A 19,961-nucleotide genomic window follows, 5' to 3' on the forward strand; every position below is an offset into this window, starting at 1 on the left:
GCACTCATGTGATTACAGAGCTTGCAAAACAAATGGCCAGTGGATTGATGCAAATAATCCTTATATTTGTTTTATGCAGTTACTAAAACAGTTGTATCATTAGGTTAGTAGCAGATATCTTTGTTTCAATTTCAGATTTGAATAGCAGATAAGTAGAAGAAGATGTCATATGTTCCAACATTGTCTAACTTGTTGGGAAAGTGGTCAAAGTAGCTGTTTTGTGTCATAAATTGCATTGTTGCATTTAAGTGAATGGAATGTTGGAAGTGATGATGACAATGGGCCATTCAGAATGTAGAAGAAATCCCATAAAAGTGGATGAAGGACAAAAAGAAAGAAAAAAATGTATAGTTTAAAAAGTATAAAAAAATTGTATACAAGCAACTTAATCCAGACTGGTCTGCACGTTTTAAAGTTTGAACGAAGTATCTCCCTCGGGGAAAAAGCATCTACCCCTGATTTCTCCATGCTAGTACTTGGTTTGCAGTGGGGCTTGTATAAACCTACCTGTCTCCCTCTACGACAGGGGTAGGGAACCCTGATCCTGGAGTGCCACAGGCACTTTAAGTTTATTATTTAACCAACTGAACCTGGAAGACCAGGTGTGTCAAATTTAGGCAATCACTGAACTGATCAATTAACTCAGTTGGTCAGGTGTGGTGCCTAGTTGGAACAAAATCCTGCAGTACTCTAGGAAAAGGGTTGCAACAGGGTCTACGACCTGTCGGCCTTCACATCGGTTACACCAGCCTAATCTCGGGAGTTGACAGGCTTGAAGTCATAAACAGCTGCTGGCAAACGCACGAAAGTGCTGTTTGAATTAATGCTTACGAGCCTGCTGCTGCCTAAAATCGCTCAGTCAGACTGCTCTATCAAATCATAGACTTAGATATAACACACCTTAGGTCATTAATATGGTCGAATCCGGAAACTATCATCTCGAAAACAAGACGTTTATTCTTTCAGTGAAATACGGAACCGTTCCGTATTTTATCTAACGGGTGGCATCCATAAATCTAAATATTCCTGTTACATTGCACAACCTTCAATTGTATGTCATAATTACGTAAAATTCGGGCAAATTAGGCGGCCCAAACTGTTGCATATACACTGACTCTGCGTGCCATGAACGGAAGAGAAGTGACACAATTTCACCTGGTTAATATTGCCTGCTAACCTGGATTTATTTTAGCTAAATATGCAGTTTTAAAATATATATACACTTCTGTGTATTGATTTTAAGAAAGGTACACATTGGAGCAACGATACGCACCGCATCGATTACATAGGACACGGGACACGCTAGATAAACAAGTAATATAATCAACCCTGTGTAGTTAACTAATGATTATGATTGATTGTTTTTTATAAGATAAGTTTAATGCTAGCTAGCAATTTACCTTGGCTTACTGCATTCGCGTAACAGACAGGCTCCTCGTGGAGTGCAATGTAATCAGGTGGATAGAACGTTGGACTAGTTATCTGTAAGGTTGCAAGATTGAATCCCCCGAGCTGACAAGGTACACATCTGTTGTTCTGCCCCTGAACGAGGCAGTTAACCCACCGTTCCTAGGCCGTCATTGAAAATAAGAATGTGTTATAAACATTCAAACAAAACATTTACATGTGGGTTTATGGAAGTCACAGGGAGGTCAACAGCAGCAGACATAGCCTATGAATTAGGGTCAAATGTCATCATCAATATTTTGTGATTTATCCTTCTTAGGAAGTACTGAGATGTCACTGATCGGAGCAGGAAGTGTTGAAATGTATGCTAAAAAAAATCCCACATGTCACAATTTGACCCTCACTTTTTTACTGTTATCTGTGGAATAATAAGCACGCAGCCGACATTGTAACGATATAAATTAATTTGGTCAATTATAATTATGTGAAAGTCTCGTCTCAAGTAGCAAGTAGGCTACGCTTCGTATACATTTGACTTAGATACAATGTAACAACTTTGGCGGCAACTGACAAATTTACCTGCTCCTCGCGATTTGTCCCAGAAAACAATAACTTTGTTAGGGCATTTATCTTCGCAGAAGACAAGCGCATAAACTGCCTGTCAACCCTGCACCAACTATAAGAACTCGTGACATTGAGTTAAACTTAAACTATAAACAACAACTGTTGCTGGCAATACACAAATAATTTACTTTTTAAATTTCGTTGAGCGTGTTTGGTAACGCCAAATTTCACATATAGTAGGCTAAACATGAATGGCTGTTGGCCGACCAAAATGTTCCCTTGGATGCATGGAAGAAACAGTTTATTCCAGTCAAATAAACATACGACTTAGTTTCTATTACAAAATCGCACTGTCAACAGTATTGTCATTGCCACATCTACAGGACTGATTGAGTAGGCTAGAGCAGGGTGGAAAGGTTAAATCGGCATTTAATCTTTCCCAATGTTTGTTACAAGCCCAATCAGCTACAAAAGCAGTAGGGAGCCTCTGACGTTTTATCACCCTGCAGCTCCTGTGACTACTTCTTCATTTGGCCAACCAAGAACAGAGTATTGGTATTCTACACAGCAGAAGTTGTCCGGGTAAGTGTTTGCACATGGACACATTGTAGCTATCGTAAAATACATTTATGGGGATATATTCGCCACTGATACAAATGTATAGCCTACATTTTCCATATATCACATATAGGCCTGCCCTGTGATGCAATAGTTTAGACATGTACAGGTTCAGTGTCAGTGAGTACAGACCACCTTGTGGAATGTAAATGTCAACAACAGCCTACTGAAGCATAACCTACTCCTATTTTAACGCATACTGGTCTAATTAGATAGTCAGTCCACATATGGCATATTTTTGTATTGAATCTCAGCAACTAATAGAGTTTCAAGGCAAGCATAGTTTATGAATAGTGTGCAGGAAAACAAAAGATCAGGGGTAAAATAAAGGATGAATTAATAATGTATTAATTGGGTTAGAGCTTTTGTAAAGGCTAGAGGTTGTTGTTACTTTCACTTCCTCATGGAAATCTTGGTGTTATATCTAGTTTACTCCCACAGTTATCTGAATTAATTAATTAATTAAAATTCATGTTTTGCTCTTTTGACTGCGAAGGCTTCATACTCAGTTTGTTTTTCTCTAACTAATCGGTTATGAGACTACATCAATAGTTCAATGTCTATTTTTAAGTCTGGAGCCCCTCAAGTAATATTTGTAGAATGTATCATCTAGTGCTTATTCTTGAGACAATGCAAACATCTTTTGATATATTACACAAACAAAAGACTAACTTTGAACTGTTGTGAACAGTGAACACAGTATCAGGCCAGATCTCATGGTAAAGAGAAGATATAGCAGCTGACTAGTTTTTTATTTTATTCGAATATTAGTAGTGGAGACAGCAACATTTGGATTGCAATCATTTTGGTTAACCAATAACTATATATCTTGTGTAATTAGTCTGTCAATGAGAGATTAAGATTGCAATGAAACGTACATTTAATGTATAAAGTCTCTGATTGATGCTCATATTTAAGTAGGTGTCTGCTGCCAGGGTTGTCTTGTACCCCAAAAATCTGAAGGGGCATAAAGAAATTGAGGATGGCTGGAGGTGGTCCGGAGGGGGGCTAGGACCCCTATCCGGAAGTTGGAGAATTTAGCATTTGTCAAACACCTGCAATCTAGAGCCATAATCGTTATGCTTAATTCTATGTTAAAATATGTCTACTTTTCTGCATATCTAAGCATACATCTTGAGCTGTCAGTATCCTCCTGACTGGTGTATCTTTTTTGCATCTCTGCTAAAATCTGGGTAAAAGACTGAAATGAATGTCTTATTCAGTACATTTAGTTATAGCTTGCTTTCCTAAAGTCTACCAACTATGCCAGAAGGCATACCAGGTAAGATAGATAGACAAGCTAGCTGCTCTAACTTAATTGATAGCCTGAAATGGCTTCCTGGGAGCTAGTTATGTTGGGACATCAGGAACCTATCTGGGCTAGCTAAAGCCAACTTCATATAATTGCTAGTAGTAATTGTAAATTAAAAATATATATAAATTAAATAAATGGGCATGACGCCTCTGTGCGACGCTGAATAGGTTCTGACATAATGTGGTCGGAGAGACTTCTAAAGGTTTATAACACATGTATTATGTTTTTCAGACTGAAGATGGTGTGGGTAATACTTTTAATGGCCTTCCTGACCACTGGGGCGATCCAGTGTCAGAGATCCTTGCTGAAAGACGAAAAAGGACTGGACCCAGAGGTCAACATGAATATTGTGAGTTGGCTAAAATCAATAACAGACACACTGTATTCTCAGAAACAAAGTGGACAAATACTGAGAAATTGTATTTATCCACACAGTTTTTCCAGACAGACTTCAAACTGTTTTAATACCAACCATAGATAACTGAACACACTACTGGACTTCATAGGTCACAAAGCTCATTAACTATTCATAGAACTAGGCAATCTTCTGGGCCAACAGGAGCAAATAATAGTCATGGTGGTTACCTCACATGGGGGGAGTTCTGCTTTGCCCACATTCTTCACTTTGTCCCCCATATATCCCATGAGTCATTTCAAGGATAGTCATAACATGTGATACTGAGGCTTGGGCCAGGTCACTCGAAAGGAAATCCCTCTGTCATGTATTAAACTTCAGCATATATTTATCACTGGATAGGACAATATCACACCCATATTATAGGACTTAAACATTAAGTTTGAGATCTGACCTAACTAAACATACACTGCTCAAAAAAATAAAGGGAACACTTAAACAACACAATGTAACTCCAAGTCAATCACACTTCTGTGAAATCAAACTGTCCACTTAGGAAGCAACACTGATTGACAATAAATTTCACATGCTGTGAAATGTGGCCTGCTGGGGGTCATTTTGCAGGGCGCTGGCAGTGCACCTCCTTGCACAAAGGCGGAGGTAGCGGTCCTGCTGCTGGGTTGTTGCCCTCCTACGGCCTCCTCCACGTCTCCTGATGTACTGGCCTGTCTCCTGGTAGCGCCTGCATGCTCTGGACACTACGCTGACAGACACAGCAAACCTTTTTGCCACAGTTCGCATTGATGTGCCATCCTGGATGAACTGCACTACCTGAGCCACTTGTGTGGGTTGTAGACTCCGTCTCATGCTACCACTAGAGTGAGAGCACCGCCAGCATTCAAAAGTGACCAAAACATCAGCCAGGAAGCATAGGAACTGAGAAGTGGTCTGTGGTCACCACCTGCAGAATCACTCCTGTTTTGGGGGGTGTCTTGCTAATTGCCTATAATTTCCACCTTTTGTCTATTCCATTTGCACAACAGCATGTGACATTTATTGTCAATCAGTGTTGCTTCCTAAGTGGACAGTTTGATTTCACAGAAGTGTGATTGACTTGGAGTTACATTGTGTTGTTTAAGTGTTCCCTTTATTTTTTTGAGCAGTGTAAAAAGCTGTATAAAAATGAGTCCCTGTAAGTTGGGATAAGTGAGTGTTCAATTAAACGGTTATTTTGTGTGCTTAGTGATATCAGTATAATTTGTGTTCCAGGAGCCCACACACAGGCATGCAGTAGTTGAAATATTTGACATGGCAGTCAATCAAATTCTTTCACCACACTTTGTCAGAAAATATATAATGTATGTTTATTCTGAAGTATGCCAATGATAAAATCAACATTTGTGGATTTGTGCCTGGTACATATCAGTGGTTAACCTCGTATCTTTTATAGGCACCGCATAGTAACAAAATGACATTGATCCTAATTCTAGTGTGTCTATAGTTAGTATACAGTATTTGTCATTGGAAACTACACACTATCAATGATATAAGCCTAATACAATTCCCAGTACGAATAGTTCTCACATGAGAAAACATATTTCCCATTGTTGGCCTGCAAGCACAGGCCCTCTCAATATCTCTCTCCATACTGAGGTCATGTGACATTACATTCTTTTTCATACTCAGCCATTTCCCTGTGTAAAACCAGAAACCCAAATAAGTCAGAGCAGAACACCAATCCTCCCCTCCACCCCTGAGACGACCTCTGTGTGTCGAACCAGCAGGTTTATCCTTAAGTGGCCCAGAGTCAGTAGAATGTGCAGACTGGCAGCCTAGAGGGAGGGGTGGGAATGGTGGTGTGTTTTAATTATGCATGGCTAGATCGCATGGCAGGCCCGGCTGGAACCAACAGGCTCAAACACTTTCTTTGAAGTTCCAGATTAGCGTATATATAGATAATATCTGGGAGGGGGCGGTGAGAGGGAATGCAACAGGGGAAGAATTGTCTGCTTTAATTTTACTGTAATGTGAATACCAGTGATAATGGGGCTGTAAAATAAAGTGTTACCAGAGATCCCCATTATGTCAGAATTAAAAATATATTTGACAGTTTGTTTGTCTTCTTTCTCTTCCACAGAGTGAGATCATCAGGCGTTGGGGCTACCCAGCAGAGGAGCATGACGTCGTCACAGAAGACCTCTACATCCTCAGTGTCAACAGGATCCCACATGGCCTGAAGAACAGTAAAGGTGTGCATCAAAGAGTTTTAATGCAGTGCTTCCTAAACTTTTCACTCATGCCCCCCTTTCATCATTGGGGAACATCTCGTGTGTCCCCCCCACGCCCCTTCCCTCATCCAATTGAATGAACGGCTACTATTGTTACACAAAAATGTGTTAACAAAATTATTAACATTTAGTTCATAAGTTAGCCTTTTACTCAGCAAGAAACAGCACATACAAATACCAGTACCTGGTTTCCCTTCCATTTTGAAAGGAGAAATAAATGAGCTTACTGCTGTGCATGTCACATTCCTATGATGAATAGGGTGGGCCAATTTCTATTGTAGAATTTCTCCATTTGAAAAAATAAATAATAGTGTTTCTGGAAGTATTCTAAGGGTGATTATTAGGTTGCAAAACATGATTAGTGCTTTCCCTCCACAATTTTGGCCTTCAATTATTTATTTATTTTCAAGTTAGCTGATAGATTTGAAGGTTTGTTAAGGAGGAAGAATGGGAATAGGGCAAGCGGAGCAGCTTGCTGTATGCGGCGCACGTCCACAATCACCAGTTAGAACTCATAGCAGATTATTATTGGGAGCCGACAATTATGTTGTTGAGCAGTAATTGAGGGCTGCAACATTATGCTTTTAATTGAAATAAAAATGTAATGTCCAACTTTAATTGTGACCGAAAATCCAGCTTAATTTTCTCTTAAAGATAATCTAATAATTGATTTAAAATATATATATACATACAGTAGAAAGTTTATACACACCTACTCATTCAAGCGTTTTTCTTTATTTTTACTATTTTATACATTGTAGAATAATAGTGAAGACATCAAAACGGTGAAATAACACACATGGAATCATGTAGGAACCAAAAAAGTGTTAAACAAATCAAAATATATTTTAGATTTTAGATTCTTCAAAGTATCCACCCTTTGCCTTGATGACAGCTTTACACACTCTTGGAATTCTCCCAACCAGCTTCACCTGGAATGCTTGTCCAACAGTCTTGAAGGAGTTTCCACGTATGCTGAGCACTTGTTGGCTGCTTTTCCTTCACTCTGCGGTCCAACTCATCCCAAACCATCTCAATTGGGTTGAGGTCGGGTGATTGTGGAGGCCAGGTCATCTGATGCAGCACTCCATCACTCTCCTTCTTGGTCAAATAGCACTTACACAGCCTGGAGGTGTGTTGGGTCATTGTCCTGTTGAAAAACAAATGATAGTCTCACTAAGCGCAAACCAGATGGGATGGCGTATCGCTGCCGAATTATGTGGTAGCCATGCTGGTTAAGTGTGCCTTGAATTCTAAATAAATCACTGACAGTGTCACCAGCAAAGGACCCCCACACTATCATACCTCCTCCTCCATGCTTCACGATAGGAACCACACATGGGGAGTTTATCCGTTCACCTACTCTGCGTCTCACAAAGACTCAGCGGTTGGAACCAAAGATCTCAAATTTGGACTCATCAGACCAAAGGACAGTTTTTCACTGGTTTAATGTCCATTGCTCGTGTCTCTTGGCCCAAGCAAGTCTCTTCTTCTTATTGGTGTCCTTTAGTAGTGGTTTCTTTACAGTAATTCGACCATGAAGGCCTGATTCACACAGTCTCCTCTGAACAGTTGATGTTGAGATGTGTCTGTTACTTATACTCTGTGAAGCATTTATTTGGGCTGCAATTTCTGAGGCTGGTAACTCTAATGAACTTATCCTCTGCAGCAGAGGTAACTCTGGGTCTTACTTTCCTGTGGCGGTCCTCATGAGAGACAGTTTCGTCAGAGCGCTTGATGGTTTTAGCGTCTGCACTTGAAGAAACTTTCAAAGTTCTTAACATTTTCCGGATTGACTGATCTTCATGTCTTAAAGTAATGATGGACTGTTGTTTGTCTTTGCTTATTTGAGCTCTTCTTGCCATAATATGAGCTTGGTCTTTTACCACATCTTCTGTATACCACCCCTACCTTGTCACAACACAACTGATTGGCTCAAACGCATTAAGAAGGAAAGACATTCCACAAATTAACTTTTAACAAGGCACACCTGTCTGTTAATTGAAATGGATTCCAGGGGACTACCTCATGAAGCTGGTTGAGAGAATGCCAAGAATGAAGAATTTAAAATATAAATAGATTTTGATTTGTTTAATACTTGATTCCATATGTGTTACTTCATAGTTTTGATGTCTTCATTACTGCTCTACAATGTAAAAAATAGTAAAAATAAAGAAAGACCCAGGGATGAGTAGGTGTGTCCAAACTTTTGACTGGTACTATATATATATTTCATTTTTTTTGTTGTGTTTGTTTATCCCTTTCTTCTCTGCCCTGTAATCAGATCCACATATCTAAGACCAACACACACAGACAGACCTTGTCTAACATCTGAAGTGCTGATATTTCTCACATTGTCAAACATTAGTACTGAATCAGAATCCAAAAGGGAAGTGGTTTTTAGCATTAGTCACCTTGAGGAGAGCGGAGGAGGAGGAATCCATTTCTATATTTTGCGATTGCACCACCCAGCCTACTCCTGGCTTTTCGTGTTATCACGAGCTATAATATCACATGCATCCAGTGAGGCTGTCCATCTGCTAATAGGTCACCTCTATGCTTTAATCATTTTGAACCCAGTCTATGATTGAATTTAATTTCTGTAGAGTTTATTTGTTTGGCATTTCTCGTAATCCGTCCCTAGTTTGAGCTGTTTCAAATGTGGCTTGGCTAATGTTCAACCAGCGTCTCATTTATTAAGCTCTTGTTACAATGTATTGTAATTACAGCTTATTTTCAATATGTGATGGGAACAGTAATAGTGGCAGTAATAAGGAGCAAACTGTTTGCTACATGATTTGATTTGAGTATGTTTAGGAATGCATTATGGTATTAAAAGTTTTAGATTTCTTGTAAAGAGGAAGTTGTTTTCTTACAAGTTTAGTCTAAATACTGAGATGCACAGCTTCTGTCAAACACAGCCACTGTCCCTCTCCAGTTCCTACAAATCAGTATTCAGTTTCTCTTTCCTTTGTGGCACCTATATTTCATTAATGAGCAAAGTGAGTGCTAAACCTCACACTAATCTCATCGTGGGAACCCACTTGTGTAAAACAAATTCAGAGGCAATAGACAATGCTTTTTCCTGAACACAGGGTCTCATATTATTCTGAACAATAACTCATGTTCTCGATACAGATCTCGCTGTAGGTGAATGTAAGTGCCTTTGAGTATTAAACACTGGCTTTGGCCCCGTTCTCGTTTTTTCGCCATTGCATTACTTCCCAAAACATGAATTAGTAAATGAATGCTGTGTACTTAATTTGACCCTCTCCAACAATTTAAAATGTACATTCAATTTAGTATTAATATTGACAGTGATTTGTCATTAGAAATGCTTCATCAACTAGGTAGGGGTTCCACTTTAAAGATACGCCCAATACGATATGTGATATGCCAGGGCTGAGGTAGTCTGGGGAGTTAACAATCTCAATAATACATTCTGATATCCTCTAAATAAGTAAAGAGCCGTCATGTCGTTTGTATCTCTTGATGCCTCTCCCTGCTCAGTAGTATGTGGCAGCAGCCGCACATCCAGTAAGATAGGCAGCGGAACTCTCTGATAGGCTGGAGAACATCTCATTTCCTGTTGTCCCACTTCCCCTGGTCACACGGGAGAGCGTCTGGATCTCAAAGGAACACAGCAGAGCTGGAATTATTTCAGCCCCCAAATGGGATTTTGATATGAAATCGTGCTCGCTAGAATAGCTATTGCTGGAAATCTTTGATGTTCAATCTAGGAGAGATAGTGTAGATTTCTTGCACACAGCTGCATTGTGGTTGAAATGCCTAGTACAGGTACAAGGCAGTCTAGGCAGCAGGGTAGACTAGAGGTCCATCTCAAATGCCACCCTATTCTCTATATAGTGTACTACTTTTGACCTGGACCAGAACCCAAAGTATTGCACTATATATAGGGTGCCATTTGAGACAACCTAGGGGCAGGGAGGGAGGAATAGCTGGTATGAAGTCAAACAATCCTATCATCTAAAGGTCTGTTTGTGCTACCGAAAGGACCCACTCACATCCTGTTTCTGACAGATCGCAGCGATAAAGCTCCCAAAAAAGAAAAGGTGCAGAGCCACAAGAACGGCTGCTCTGCAGCTGAGATACAGCTTAGACAGACACGCCCTCTGGTGGTTACAGTCAACACAACATTTGAATTATGAATAGAACATACTTTTTTGTAACTAACCATTTTTGTAACTTGTAACCATACACTTTCAGTTTATGTAGTTTTGGTCATGTTGGAATGTGAATGGATACTTCAACCATGTTTGAGAAGATTGGAGAAATACAGCATTACCACATGGGCTTTGTGATCCTTGCTTGGAATAAGGTGCTCCTCACTTAGTATTTCTTCCATACCTTGTTACAGTATTCATCCTATAGCATTATGTGTAATGTCGTCTTTTTCTCATCTTCTTAGATCCCAAGCCTGTAGTGTTCCTCCAGCACGGGCTCCTAGCTGCAGGGAGTAACTGGGTGACCAACCTGCCCAACACCAGCCTGGCTTACCTGTTAGCCGACGCTGGCTACGACGTCTGGATCGGCAACAGCAGGGGAAGCACCTGGTCCAGGAGACACGTCACACTCAGCCCTGACCACAACGAGTTCTGGCAGTTCAGGTAGCTAGAGATTTATTCCACTTATACTGATCCTTGCTCGCTCAGCTATTCACCCCATGGTTATGCGCCTAACCTGGATCTGCACTGAGTGTACAAAACATTAAGAACACCTTCCAAATATGAGTTTCATGCCCTTTTTCCCTCAGAACAGCCTCAATTTGTTGAGCCATGAACTATATAAGGTGTCGAAAGCGTTCCACATGGATGCTGGCACATGTTAACTCCAATGCTTCCCACAGTTGTGTCAAGTTGGCTGGATGTCCTTTAGGTGGTGGACCATTCTTGATACATACGGGAAACTGTTGCCTGTGAAAAACCCAGCATCATTGCAGTTCTTGACACACTCTTACCGGTGCGCCTGGCACCTACTACCAAACCAAACGTTCAAAGGCACTGACATATTTTGTCTTGCCCATTCACCCTCTGAATGGCACAAATACCCCATGCATTCCTAATGGTTTGTACACTTAGTGTATATCCCCTGTGCTTACCAATAGAATCACAAGAGGTTGTAGTAAAAAAAACAATATATTATTTGAAATGTTTATTTAAATAGTCTTATTATGGCATTCACTGAGTTTCTTATGTTCTTATTCTTCAGTTATGATGAGATGGCAAAGAAGGACCTGCCAGCAGTGGTCAACCACATCCTGAAGACCACAGGCCAGGAGACTATCTACTATGTAGGCCACTCTCAGGGAACCACTATTGGTGAGACGGCTTGATTTAGTTAAATGTGTCATGTTACAGTATGAAGCAGTATATTTTTTTAATCTGTAGTTTGACACTGTTAAGTACACTATGGTTTACAGTTATAAACAGGGGCGCAACTTTCACTGGGGACGGTTTTATCATTAAAATGTGATACAGAACGAGGCAACGGTGTCCTTTAGGACTATGCGGATGCCTCCGAGCGGTCGGGTAGGCTGTTTGGAGTGTTTATCCGACTGGATTAAAAATAAAAATAATAATGTCCCCCCCCACTTCTTAAACCAAAGTTGCGCCCCTGTTTTTAAACCATGACATATCTGACTGTATGTCTCTGTCCCTGTAGCTTTTATTGCATTCTCTTCAATGCCTGAGCTGGCAAGCAAAATCAAGATGTTCTTCGGCCTGGCACCAGTGGCCACCGTGTCTTTTACTACCAGCCCCATAACCAAGCTCTCCCTCTTACCCGAATTCCTAATTTGGGTTAGTAGCAAAGGTTATTTTTCTAACTTTACCTGCATTATGCCACAGGTCATTCATTCAATAAGTCTAACCTGTGGTTTCCTTTTTCTACCCAACTTTGGCATCAGTTTTTTTTTTCTTGATCGATCTGTCAAAATTATTTGAGAATATTTCAATACTAATGCTAATCCATTGTTTGGTTTCCATATCCTAGGATCTATTTGGGAAGAAGGACTTCATGCCTCAGACTTCTCTCATCAAGTGGTTTGCCACCCAATTCTGCAGTGAGGAGCCTCATAGTGAGCTGTGTGGAAACATCTTTTTCGTCCTCTGTGGCTTTGATGAGCTGAACCTCAACATGGTGCGTTCCACAGCGCTCACATTTGATTGCTTTTGGGAAATGATTTTACATGATTACTATTGTGGACTTCAACCTCAAGCCAATTATATAAGTACTGTATGAGTTTGGTGAAGATGTTCATTTCTCTTTTTGTCCAGACTCGCACACCTGTGTACATCTCCCACTGCCCAGCAGGCACCTCAGTGCAGAACATGATTCATTGGTCTCAGGTAAGAACATACCTGAGAGGAGCTTCTCAAAACATCCTCCAATATGATTCCACTTCTTCAAACCTACAGTATACATCCCATCCCAACCCCATGTTTGTTAAAACTGTCATGTAGGCCTATAGTGTAGATATCAGGCCTACAATGTTACCTATATCCTGTGAGGCTGGGGTGTGTTCAACACAGTCTGAATAGAGAATGAGTTTGCACTTGTCAAACCACAGTTGTCAAACCGATACTGACATTTTGGTTTCACAAGCAACAGAGCAAGTAGAGTTACTCAGGACAGAAATAGTTGATCTCAAAGACGTTGATCAATTATTTTTCAGCTTATTTTGTGTCATGAATAATTATTTCACCCTGTTTATACCTCAGTCTCACACCCAAGTCAACTATCATCGACATTCCACTGTGTGAATAGGAGAGGCACAGACATTCCACACTGACTCAAACACACCTATTTGTTGCCCTATCCTTGAGTAAAGGCCAATACCAGATTTACCAAAGACAACTTTAACTTTACTGAAGTTGACATATTGTTGGACATATTACCTATACATACAGTACCACCATCTGTTCAGCTATCTTGAGACAAGTCTTTTTTATGTGTATTCTTTTTACAGGCGTTGCATGTTGGAAAGCTGATGGCGTATGATTATGGGAGAGAAGGGAACATGGCTCACTATAACCAGGTAAGGCCAGCTCAGAGCTCATTAGTCTACCAACATACACTGAGTATACAAAATATTAAGAACACCTGCTCTTTCCATGACAGACAGGTAAATCCAGGTGAAAGCGATGCTCCCTTTTTTGATGTCACCTGTTAAATCCACTTCAACCAGTGTAGATGAAGCGGAGGAGACAGGTTAAACAAGGATTTAAGCCTTGAGACAATTGAGACATGGATTGTGTATGTGTGTCATTCAGTGGGTGAATGGGCAAGACAAAATATTTAAGTTATGACCAGTCAATGCCTTTAGCTGACATCTAGTCCATTCTTGTCCCTCCTCCAGTCGACCCCTCCATTGTACAACGTCCAGGACATGAAGGTGCCTACGGCCCTGTGGTCCGGAGGTAACGACACCCTTGCTGACCCTAAGGACGTTGCCGTGCTGCTCACCCAGGTCTCCAACCTGGTGTACCACCGCCACATCAAGGACTGGGAACACCTGGACTTCATCTGGGGCCTGGACGCCCCTCAGGAGATGTACAGTGAGATAATCAAACTGATGAGCCAGCAGGACTTGGTGTAAACAGTGGATAGGCAGGGAGATATATGGATAATTTTAGCCTCAACTCTCATCACAATTGCTGAAGAGATTTTAATACTGTATCTGACATATATTGGGAGTCATATATCGGAGTGCCTGGGTGCGAGGGTTTGTGCACTGTATGTGTGTTTGTGACTATAAGTGTGTGTAAGAGAGAGTATTAGCATGCTTGTGTGTGTTTGACTAAACCATGAGCAATAATCATTCACCTCTAAATTGGGGTAGTGCGGTACACAAGCTGTGAGTTGTTTAGGGTTATGTGTGAGGAATCATCTTGTATTATTTTTGTCTTACTTTACTACCGTCCTCTCTTCCACAACACTTGAATGGATTTTAATCTGTGTTTTGAGAATTTCCCGGGTTTGTAAAAACACAAGTACACTATCAGACATTTAGATCCGGTTGAAATCCTGCTTGTAGGTTTGGATGACTATATCTCAGTCATTGGTGCATTATCATGGTTACCATCCAGGGCCCAGTTCAACACCCAGTACCCCTCTCTTCAGGACTTGTACTTGTGTTGGTTTATTTTGCTGTGCCTTTTTAGTCAAACAAAATCATTGTTTTGTTTGTTTACCACAAATTTTTATCTTTCCTGTGCTATTGACTGTCTTTTTATTAGCTACTTCCTCAATGTATTTTTATTGGATTTTAGGTGATCTTGAGAATTAATTAGGAAGGGTGCTGACCAAAGAATGACCGACTTGTTTGTTCATTAATTTAATGCTTATGTTGTAACACTTATTTATGCCTCCTTGTAACTAATTGAGAAAACTGCTCATTAAATCTTCATTAGAAAATCAGTTGTACGGTTCAATTACTTGACAACATTTATTGAAAAGTGCTTGTCTACTGAGTATCTACTCATATATTTTATTTATTTAAACATTGTCAAAGGCTTTAATCTGTAACAATGTTTTAATTCACTTTTCTCGTAAGTACTGTACAAAAGGACAACACCAGAAACAATACAAACACTCAACTCACAAATATTTAGAGAAGCATACTATTAAGAAAAATAATAGTATACACTGAGTGAACAAAACATTAAGAACACCTTCTCTTTCCGTGACAGACTGACCAGGTGAATCCAGGTGAAAGCTATGATCTCTTATTGATGTCACCGGTTAAATCCATTTGTGCATGTGTGCCATTCAGAGGGTGAATGGGAAAGACAAAATATCGAAGTGCCTTTTTTATTTATTTCACCTTTATTTAACCAGGTAGGCAAGTTGAGAACAAGTTCTCATTTACAACTGCGACCTGGCCAAGATAAAGCAATACCCTTTGAATGGGGTATGGTAGTAGCAGCCAGACCCACCGGTTTGAGTGTGTCAAAAACTGAAACGCTTCTGGGTTTTTTAATCACAACCGTTTCCCTTGTGTATCAAGAATAGTCCACCACCCAAAGGACATCCAGCCAACTTGACACAACTGTGGGAAGCATTGGAGTCAACATGGGCCAGCATCCCTGTGGAACCCTTTCGATACCTTGTAGTCCAGGGATCATCTAGTCAGCTGCGGGACGATTTATTTCTTGAACGGATGGTCAGGGGGCCGGAACATAAATATAAGTTGGGGAACCCTGTTGTAGTCCATGTCCCAACTAATTCTGAGGGCAAAAGGAGGTGAAACTCAATATTTGTGTAATGTTTTGTACTCGGTGTAAATTGAAATGAATAATTCAAATTGGATCAACCATGAGACGATTGAAAACAATTACATGGCCACTTGTACTGGTATTAACTTTAACGAATGGTTGATAGACAGCTGAGGCGAAGGTGTCCAGTACGAACTGCAGACTGTATAAAAATGACTTTGTCAGACAAAAGACTACTGAAAACATGGTGATGTTGCTATAGTGAAAAGTTCCCCCTCGTCCTCAAAACCCCCTTAAAGCTTTCAGTCTGTCTTTTTCAGCATTGTTACAATCTTGAACTGCAGTCTCCTTGCTCTATCCAGTGGGGTTTTATCATCCTAAAGGACAGAAGAATACATCATATTACCATCCAAAACTTTGATAAATATATCCCTTTCAAACCAAGACGAAAAGCCGCCAACTTTACCACGACGCCAACTTGTATCCCTCCTTTTATTTATATCTGAAAGGTATTGGCAGTAACAAAGCCTGTACTGTTATTGTTTAAAAGTCCCGTCAAAGCCTCAATATAAAATGTCCCCTTTCATCTTAACGGCTTGGGAACGTTTTAAATCATGAACATGCTATTGTTGTCTGACATCAAACTTGTCCGCGTCAATCACAAAGCTTCACGGAAATGCTTTTAATGCATTTATGCTCTCCATCTAAATTTACTGTATGCAGAGTGCATTCGGAAAGTATTCAGACCCCTTGGCTTTTTCCACTTTTTGTTACGTTACAGCCTTATTCTAAAATGGATTAAATAAATAAAAATCCTCATCAATCTACACGCAATCCCCCATAATTACAAAGTGAAATCCTTACAAACATTTTTGGGGGCAAATTTATTCAAAATAAAAAGAGATATACCTTATTTATATACAGTTGAAGTCGGAAGTTTACATACACCTTAGCCAAATACATTTAAACTCAGTTTTTCACAATTCCTGACATTTAATCAGAGTAAAAATTCCCTGTCTTAGGTCAGTTAGGATCACCACTTTATTTTAAGAATGTGAAATGTCAGAAAAATAGTAGAGAGAATAATTTATTTCAGCTTTTATTTCTTTCATCACATTCCCAGTGGGTCAGAAGTTTACATACATTCAATTAGTATCTGGTAGCATTGCCATTAAATTGTTTAACTTGGGTCAAACGTTTCGGGTAGCCTTCCACAAGCTTCCCACAATAAGTTGGGTGAATTTTGGCCCATTCCTCCTGACAGAGCTGGTGTAACTGAGTCAGGTTTGTAGGCCTCCTTGCTCGCACACTTTTTTAGTTCTGCCCAAAAATGTTCTATAGGATTCAGGTCAGGGCATTGTGATGGCCACTCCACTACCTTGACTTTGTTGTCCTTAAGCCATTTTGCCACAACTTTGGAAGTATGCTTGGGGTCATTGTCCATTTGGAAGATCGATTTGCGACCAAGCTTTAACTTCCTGACTGATGTCTTGAGATGTTGCTTCAATATATCTACATAATTTTCCTGCCTCATGATGCCATCTATTTTGTGAAGTACACCAGTCCCTCCTGCAGCAAAACACCCCGACAACATGATTCTGCCACCTCGTGCTTCACGGTTGGGATGGTGTTCGTCGGCTTGCCAACCTCCCCCTTTTTCCTCCAAACATAACGATGGTCATTATGGCCAAACAGTTCTATTTTTGTTTGATCAGACCAGAGGACATTATGTCAATATAGGACTTGTTTTACTGTGGATATAGATACTTTGTACCTGTTTCCTCCAGCATCTTCACAAGGTCTTTTGCTGTTGTTCTGGAATTGATTTGCACTTTTTGCACCAAAGTACGTTCATCTCTAGAAGACAGAACGCGTGTCCTTCCTGAGCGGTATGACGGCTGCGTGGTCCCATGGTGGTACCTTCAGGCGTTTGGAAATTGCTCCCAAGTATGAACCAGACTTGTGGAGGTCTACAATTGTTTTTCTGAGGTCTTGGCTGATTTCTTTTGATTTTCCCATGATGTCAAGCAAAGAGGCACAGCGTTTGAAAGGAGGCCTTGAAATACATCCACAGGTCCACTTCCAATTGACTCAAATGATGTCAATTAGCCTATCAGAAGCTTCTAAAGCCATGACATTATTTTCTGGAATTTTCCAAGCTGTTTAAAGGCACAGTCAACTTAGTGTTTGTAAACTTCTGACCCACTGGTATTGTGATACAGTGAATTATAAGTGAAATAATCTGTCTGTAAACAATTGTTGGAAAAATTACTTGTGTCATGCACAAAGTAGATGTCCTAACCGACTTGCCAAAAGTATAGTTTGTTAACAAGAAATGTGTGGAGTGGTTGAAAAACGAGTTTTAATGACTCCAACTTAAGTGTACGTAAACTTCCGACTTCAACTGTAAGTATTCAGACACTTTACTATGAGACTCGAAATTGAGCTCAGGTGCATCCTGTTCCCATTGATCATCCTTGAGATGTTTCTACAAGTTGATTGGAGTCCAGCTGTGGTAAATTCAATTGATTGGACATGATTTGGAAAGGCACACACCTATCTATATATATTGTCCCACAGTTGACAGTGCTTGTCAGAGCAAAAACCAAGCCATGAGGTCGAAGGAATTGTCCGTAGAGCGCAGAGACAGGATTGTGCTAAGGCAAAGATTTTTTTATTTTATTTATTTTACCGTTATTTTACCAGGTAAGTTGACTGAGAACACATTCTCATTTGCAGCAACGACCTGGGGAATAGTTACAGGGGAGAGGAGGGGGATGAATGAGCCAATTGTAAACTGGGGATTATTAGGTGACCATGATGGTTTGAGGGCCAGATTGGGAATTTAGCCAGGACACCGGGGTTAACACCCCTACTCTTACAATAAGTGCCATGGGATCTTTAATGACCTCAGAGAGTCAGGACACCCGTTTAACGTCCCATCCGAAAGACGGCACCCTACACAGGGCAGTGTCCCAGATCTGGGAAAGGGTACCAAAAAATGTCTGCAGCATTGAAGGTCCCCAAGAACACAGTGGCCTCCATCATTCTTAAATGGAGGAAGTTTGGAACCACCAAGACTCTTCCTAGAGCTGGCCACCCGGCCAAGCTGAGCAATTGGGGGAGAAGGTCCTTGGTCAGGGAGGTGACCAAGAACCCGATGGTCACTCTGACAGAGCTCCAGAGTTCCTCTGTGGAGATGGGAGAACCTTCCAGAAGGATATTTAAAGGTCCTATATTCCAGTAGGATATTTAAAGGCCCTATATTTAGCTAACAAATTATGTTAATATGCATAAATGTAGAACTTAAACTACAAATCGCTAGTAGGCTATCAGTTTGAAAGGAAAGAAAGTGCACAATCGTATGATCGCATTGGTTGGTGATAATAATATTTAGGTGGGTGCTTATATTTGTCCTATTTCACACATGTACAAATGTGTAATAATGTTTTTTTGGGGCATATCCCAACTCCCCCTGAGACACCCTCGGAGAGTGGGGTCATGGCCAGGGTCTTCCATTATCAACAGCGACGCTGGAGAAATTAGAGTTAAGTGCCTTGCTCAAGGGCACATTGGCAGATTTTTCACCTTGTCAGCTCGGGGATTCAAATTAGTGACATTTCGGTTACTGTCCCAACACTCTAACCGCTAGGCTACCTGCCGCCCAGTAATGATGAAACATTTACTTCAGTATTAGGCGTAATATTTAGCCAACAAATGATGGGTTAATATGAATGAGCTTCTTCAGCTACACATAGCCTCTCTTTTCCAGATGAGCCACTGCAAAAAACAACATGAAATGTGGATCAAAAAAGTGACTAGCTCAAATCATCCTACAGAGGTTCCTCCAGATTCAATGTATTTCTTTAAACGATCAGAAAAAGCAGATTCTTCGGTTTCTAAAGCATACAAGCACCTACAAACTCAAAAATGAAGGCATAGGGTACAACTTTTTTGTTATATGACAGCCATTCCACAAGTTCCCATATTTTATTCTGTTATATTCCATTATATTCTTTATATAAAATACACTCATATTAAGTACACCCATCTAGTACCGGGTCGTACCCCCCTTTGCCTCCAGAACAGCCTGAATTATTTGGGACATTCTACAAGGTGTCGGAAACATTCCACAGGATTGTTGGTCCACGCGATGGCATCACCCAGCTGCAGATTGG

At 40.5% G+C, this 19,961-nt stretch overlaps 1 protein-coding gene and 1 pseudogene across 1 annotated transcript; one reads left to right on the forward strand and one right to left on the reverse strand.

The window, feature by feature from the left end:
* Positions 1-2,223, reverse strand: part of LOC129829124 (renalase-like) — a 50,874-nt pseudogene extending 48,651 nt beyond the window's left edge.
* LOC129829120 (lysosomal acid lipase/cholesteryl ester hydrolase-like) lies at positions 2,208-14,983 on the forward strand. The gene is made up of 10 exons (XM_055890668.1): positions 2,208-2,553; positions 4,136-4,253; positions 6,397-6,508; positions 10,977-11,175; positions 11,777-11,886; positions 12,230-12,366; positions 12,560-12,706; positions 12,844-12,915; positions 13,536-13,604; positions 13,926-14,983. The coding sequence occupies exons 1-10, from the start codon at positions 2,414-2,416 to the stop codon at positions 14,163-14,165; spliced, it is 1,344 nt and encodes a 447-aa protein (XP_055746643.1). The 5' UTR covers positions 2,208-2,413; the 3' UTR covers positions 14,166-14,983.
* Positions 14,984-19,961: the final 4,978 nt, after the last annotated feature.

The sequence above is a fragment of the Salvelinus fontinalis genome, chromosome 30 (assembly GCF_029448725.1).
Source record: "Salvelinus fontinalis isolate EN_2023a chromosome 30, ASM2944872v1, whole genome shotgun sequence".
In the NCBI taxonomy this organism is placed as follows: Eukaryota; Metazoa; Chordata; class Actinopteri; order Salmoniformes; family Salmonidae; genus Salvelinus; species Salvelinus fontinalis.

Excerpts from the sequence above, each read along its gene's own strand:
- LOC129829120 (XM_055890668.1), top strand. The coding sequence starts at position 2,414 with ATGTTTGTTACAAGCCCAATCAGCTACAAAAGCAGTAGGGAGCCTCTG. Across the intron at positions 11,176-11,776 it reads AACGAGTTCTGGCAGTTCAG|TTATGATGAGATGGCAAAGA; the intron begins GTAGCTAGAGAT and ends CTTATTCTTCAG. Across the intron at positions 12,916-13,535 it reads ACATGATTCATTGGTCTCAG|GCGTTGCATGTTGGAAAGCT; the intron begins GTAAGAACATAC and ends TTCTTTTTACAG.